The sequence below is a fragment of the Laccaria bicolor genome, genomic scaffold (genome assembly GCF_000143565.1).
Source record: "Laccaria bicolor S238N-H82 LACBIscaffold_417 genomic scaffold, whole genome shotgun sequence".
Taxonomy (NCBI): domain Eukaryota; kingdom Fungi; phylum Basidiomycota; class Agaricomycetes; order Agaricales; family Hydnangiaceae; genus Laccaria; species Laccaria bicolor.
In genome coordinates, this window is record NW_001890267.1 from 1 (window position 1) to 5,831 (window position 5,831).

Sequence of the window (5,831 nt, forward strand, 5' to 3'; positions counted from 1 at the left end):
AAATTGTGTTCAAAATATCCTAGTCAAGTGAAAGTGGTCAGAAATATTTGAAGGGTTTCAGACTGGTAAGAAATGTTTGAAGTGTGTCAGACTGGTAAGAAATGTTTGAGCCAAGTCAAACTGGCCAGAAATGTTTGAGGTTTGCCAGAGTGGCTAGAAATGTTTCAGTGGTGTGACATCACTTGGATATATTCTAAGCATGTCACACTGCTGAAAAATCTTTTAGCCTTGTCACATGGCTCAAACATATCCGACCAGTGTCATGGGGTATCTGGGGTCCCAGTTTCAAGAAAAAAACTTGGTTTTTCTGGTGCAGTTTTCTCATCATTTTGTACATTGCTTTTTTTTCCCCCTCGAAACTCATCTAAGTTTGTTCTCACCATTACCCTGCTTCTATCTGCCATGTTCACCACTCTAAGGTTGTCTTCACCAACACCCCGCTTCTCTCTGTCATGTTCACCACTCTAAGTCTGTTTTCACTGACACCCTGCTTCTATCTGCCATGTTCACCACTCAAAACTCATCTAAGTTTCTCCTCCAAACCCCTGTTCACTCACTCTCTCACCATCTTTCTCTCTTGTCCCAATCTCTGCTCAATATCTCAATGCACACAATTACCTACTTCCTTGCCCATTGGGTCTTGTCATATGATTCCACTTTTTGACCACCCTCTCCTCCACCTCTGCCTCTACTTCAGCTCCCAGATCTCCAAGTGCATCTTACCATCCCCCCCAGTCAAACCCCCCACATGTCTTAACTTGTAGACCAAATCCGAAAGATATTATGAAGATTTCTTAGCCAGGCAAACAACAACAACAACAACCGGCCTGTGGTAGGGGTTCAATGTTGCAGTTCTGGCAGAGACTCCAAGCTCAGGCACTCATCTCTTGTTGATAGTCAATTGCTCAGTACCACCCTGAATCTAGGGTGAAATTTTGGCACTCAAACACAACTTTTTTACCCATCTCCACCACACCTTTCTTGGCCCATGACCGCATCTCCTCTCACCTCCAATCTTCCTCCCTTTCAACCTTGTGCTCCCCTTTGCATCTCTAGTAATCATGCCCCGAACCGACTTCTCTTCATTTTCTCTTACTGCCGCCGTCTTCCCCCACCCACCTCCAGCGCAGCTTGTGCTTGCTTTCGCCTCAGCCGCAAAAAGTCTTCCCAGATTCACCTCCCAGACTCAGTTGGAGAATGAAATTGTGTTCATTGCACACACACTTGCACCCAACAAACTCTTCACCCAAATCCATTCAACATCACGTTGTCATCCAACTTACTCAACTCGCATCCATCTGTATCCAACCCTGTACCCTCCCTCAAACTCACACACTCCACTTCCACCTCCCTTACAATGGCCTGGTCAACCCAGGGATCTTACTGATGCTGTCACCTTGTTCTTGACAGTCAAAATGTTTGAACACCAGAATACGGAGACTTTACATAATTTTTCTTAGCACCACCACTCTACCTTTCGTCACACCAACCCAGTCTGCTGTAGGCCATCCTCCCTTAGCTATGCATTTGCTACCTTCATTCACTGATCTGTCAAGGTATCCTTTTTAGTTTACCTTAGTCTCTTAGTAGATGTAGGCAGGTGTCTTATTGTAACATGTGGAGTGAGTGAGAGATATCTCACAAATATTTCTTTGCAACTCAAACATTTCTTAACTTGTTAAAAATATCCCAAAGATAGCATAAAGATTTCCTAGCCTGGCAAACATATCTGCACTTGATGAGAGATATCTGACAAATATTTCTTTAGAACTCAAACATGTAGAAAATATCTGAAAGATATCATAAAGATTTTCTTAGCCAGGCAAACATATTTGACAAATATTTCTTTGGAACTCAAACATTTCTTAGCCAGGCAAACATATTTGAACTTGATGAGAGATATCTCACAGATATTTCTTTGGAACTGAAACATCTCTTAACTTGGAGAAAATATCCTGAACCAGATAAACATCTTTATGAAACTTTCTTTAGCCAGCCAAACCTTTCTGACTTGATCAGAAATGTTTCCCAAGATATCTTGGGTAGCCCAACATTCCTCAACTTGGTAAAGAAATATCTCACAAACATTTCTTGGGTAGCCAAACATTTCTTAACTTGATAAAAGTATTTTGCCTTTTATAAAGATTTCCTATCCCAACAAACATTTCTAAACCTCATCTCACAAACATTTCTTGGGTAGCCAAACATTTCTTAACCTGACAAAAGTAGATATATTTATCAACTATATCCTGAATCAAGATACATTATTTTTCACCAATATTTTGCATTTTCCAACTACATTCTCAACCATGATATATTACCAGGATATATCTGGGATATATCTTTCAACCAGATCTTGAACCAGGATATATCTTTCAATTATATCTTGAACCAGAATAAATTACTGTAGAATCCAGAAGAGAAAAGTGCATTTTATTCAATATAACTACATAAATTTACATTACTACATTGAAACTCAAATCAAGGGAAGAGGGACTGAGGGAGGTGGTAGGCAGTGAGGAAGAGGGCTGGTAAGCAATGAAAGAGGGGTGGTAGGCAAAGGGGGGAAGAGGGGGAAAGGAGGTGGGTGGTTGGCAATGAGGGAGGGGGGATGGGGGTTGGTAGGCAATGAGGGAGGGGGAAAGTAAGGAAGGGGGGAAGGGAGTAAGGGAAGAGGAGTGAGCCAGGGGGAAGGGAGTGGGGGAGGGGGAGGGGTGGAGAAGGGGAGGGAGTGGAAAAGGGGGAGGGAGTGGAACAGGGGGAGGGAGTGGAAAAGGGGAGGGAGTGGAGAAGGGGGATGGAGTGGAAAAGGGGGAGGGAGTGAAGAAGGGGGATGGACGAGGGAAGGGGGCAAGGGTGTGATGGAGGGATGAAAAATCAAACAACGACGGCAACGGCGTTATCGTCGCCGCCCGTCGTGGTTGCCACGTCGCTGACTGAGACGTAGCCCGGCTCGCTTGTTGGGTCGTTCGAGTGGAAAAGGGGGAGGGAGTGGAGAAGGGGGATGGACGAGGGAAGGGGGCAAGGGTGTGATGGAAGGAGGGGGAGCTGACCTGGGCCCGTCGTTGCTTGCGTCCGTTCAGGCGGTCGTTTTCGTTGGCAGGGGGTCGCCTTTGTTGGTGTTCGTGGGCACTTGGGACGTTTGTGGGTGGTCGTGGTCGTTCGTGGGTGATCGTGGTCTTTCGTGGGTGCTCGTGGACGTTCGTGGGTGGTTCTCGTTGTCGTTGGTGAGCGCTCGTGGACGTTGGTGGGCGCTCTGGACGTCGGTGGGCACTCGTGGATGTTGGTGGGCGCTCGTTGTCATTGGCGGGCGCTCGTTGTCGGTGCTGAGCAGTCGTGGTCGTTTGTGGGCGCTGTGGACGTCAGTGGGGGCACGTGGACCTTGGTGGGCGGTCGTTGTCGTTGGTGGCGGTCGTTGTCGTTGGTGGCGGTCGTTGTCGTTGGTGGACGATTGTCTTCGTCCGTGGTACACCACCCACATCTTCGTCTTCATCCGTGATCGTCTCTGTTATTTGGGCGTTCTTCGTTGTCCTCGAGACGAAACAAATGCGACGAACGACGAACAACGACCGATGTCGTTGTTCGTCATCTAATGACGTAGCACTTGGTTTGTGTCAGAAGGCAGAACAGAGGGGTGGTGACTGCTTACCAGGCTTTGTTGGTCACGACCTCGTCACCGTCGTCCTCGCCTGCCGGGGTCGTTGTCGTCTTTGTGTGTGGTTGTCAAGTCGTGAGGCTGTCGCGTTCGTTTCTTGGGCGGTAGTCGTAGTTCTTGGGCGGCCGGGTCGTTTGTGGTGGTGGTGGTTACGTGGCGCACTTGAGGGTGTTGACGTGAAGAAAGAAGTCATGTCACTGGGGGCATTGGCCTATTTATTCACAGAAGATATTGAGAATAAATCAGAGATAAAATAATAAATTATTCAGGGATAATATCAGCGAGGAAATGAAGAAGAAATTCAAAATTTCTTCTTCAATAACATCAGCATCTTACTACGGCTTAGATTGTGAATATAATAAAAATTTCTTCCGACGATGAAAGGCTGAGGATATGAAGAAGATATTGTGACGCGTCACGCCTTTCACGTGCCTTGCGGGCCGGTTGAGCCGCGAACTCAACTCAGACTAGTACTAGTACTACCACCTCAGTGCATGAAGATCTCGAGCCTGCTGACGAACTACAGTAAGAAAGAAGCCCTTACGGCTGAACAAACATCCGCTCCATCACAATCACAGCCTACGCCGAACAAGACATACCCTCCGCGATCTTTCAGACATGATTTGGAGTGGCGGACAGCTCACGGACTTTTTTCCACTCTGTTCGCGTTGTCGCAAATGTACTTGACGCGTGGATCTCCCCAGGAAGCTGAGCACTTTGCACAGCAGGGTCAGGATCTCGCTGAAGCACTGAACGTTCCCACAGTCGTGCGTTGTCTCGGAAGGCAGAGGTTCAGCTTCATCTTGGTCAACTGCAGGAGGCAAATGCAACACTGGTAAAAGCTGCTGCGTTACTCTCTCACCTGCCAGGCGTTGACACTATTATCGTTCATCGACTCCGAGCAGAGCGTAATGAGCGAAGCGCTCAGCATGAGAATGCGCAAGAACTTTATCTTTCGACATTGAAAATGTTGGAGGGGCTTGATGGCGCGTTCCAGCAATTTGAGACTTTGGTGTTTGGGGACGAAGCTTCTCCCTGACACTCTGTTAGCCGTTCTTCACCAGCAAAGTACGTTCATGGTCATTTTTCGCTACCTTTCTCTGACAAAAGCAGTCTGGTCACGACGCAATCAGCCAGATGAAGACCTCAATGGCTTGCTTGAGAAGTTTTTATCCCTGCCATCTTCATCCCGAATGAAGGTAAGAAACCTCGATTTCTTTTCAATGCACACATCTGACCCAATCGATTTCGAAGGCGAATGAGAACTCTCTCATGGGCAAACTAACTCTCTACAATGGATATGTTCCTTAGCTCCCTCACCGAGTCTAGTGAGTTATTCATTCTCACGTTCGTTGCAGAACCTTACCAGTACATCGTAGCAATCGCTATTCCCATGGGAATGTCGACTACGCACAAGGCTGCGTTCGCATTACCTACTCAGGATGTTCTGAACGCTCTGGAAGAGGCGGAGAAGCTATTCCAAGCAAACCTGTCATTGACTTCGGAATGGTAGCGTCCTCAAGCTTCGAGATGCTGCGATCTCTCTCGCACTGATCAAAGCCTTCCAAACCTCCCTTGGTAGACCAGGAAATGGTGGCTCAGCGGTCACTGCGACTTTACTTGGTGAGATTGCTTCTGACACGCGTGATTGGGGATACTGATGGTTTCACAGATGTTTCGACTGCAATCACTCTGCGGAGAGAGATGTTGGAATCCATTGAAACACAAATTTTCCGCACTTCAGAAGTCCGACGACCTCCAGTGGCCACTTATCACCTCTGATGGGACACCTCGTCCTCGGCCAAAGATAGAACACCCTGGAAGATTCAACGTTGATCTAGAGTCCGATGATGATGCAGAAGACAGTGCTTTGCGAGAAGGTACTTTGATTCAAGCTTACTGGACCTCTATCCGAGAAAAATATCGCTCACGACGCCTTGACGTTCAATCACTTTCGACCTCAGAGACGGGGGACCTTCCGGAGAACTGGATCGTGATCAACATCAATATCACAGATGACAAGAGCACGTTGTTCATCTCACGACGAGAAGGCGGAGTTGAAGGAAGCCAACCACTTGTTTTCTGCGTGCCTCTGAAAGGAAGGAGAGATAACGGAGATGACGATGTGGAAGACCACTTGGAGTTCAACGATGCTATTGGTCAGTTGCGCGAGATC

The 5,831-nt window shown here is 47.4% G+C and overlaps 3 protein-coding genes across 3 annotated transcripts; all 3 read left to right on the top strand.

Moving 5' to 3' along the window:
* Window positions 1–860: 860 nt before the first annotated feature.
* Window positions 861–1,460, top strand: LACBIDRAFT_309586 (uncharacterized protein; the record flags this gene model as incomplete). The annotated part of the gene is made up of 1 exon (XM_001891153.1): window positions 861–1,460. Exon 1 carries the CDS (start codon window positions 1,062–1,064, stop codon window positions 1,458–1,460), a length of 399 nt encoding a protein of 132 aa, XP_001891188.1. The 5' UTR covers window positions 861–1,061.
* Window positions 1,461–4,638: 3,178 nt separating this feature from the next.
* On the top strand, window positions 4,639–5,168 carry LACBIDRAFT_309587 (uncharacterized protein; the record flags this gene model as incomplete). Its single annotated transcript, XM_001891154.1, has 4 exons — window positions 4,639–4,723; window positions 4,769–4,854; window positions 4,910–4,931; window positions 5,014–5,168. The coding sequence occupies 4 exons, from the start codon at window positions 4,639–4,641 to the stop codon at window positions 5,166–5,168; spliced, it is 348 nt and encodes a 115-aa protein (XP_001891189.1).
* Window positions 5,169–5,245: 77 nt separating this feature from the next.
* LACBIDRAFT_309588 (uncharacterized protein) lies at window positions 5,246–5,831 on the top strand (the record flags this gene model as incomplete). Its single annotated transcript, XM_001891155.1, has 2 exons — window positions 5,246–5,278; window positions 5,328–5,831. Coding segments are annotated over 2 exons (537 nt in total), but the record flags the coding sequence as incomplete, so codon positions are not given.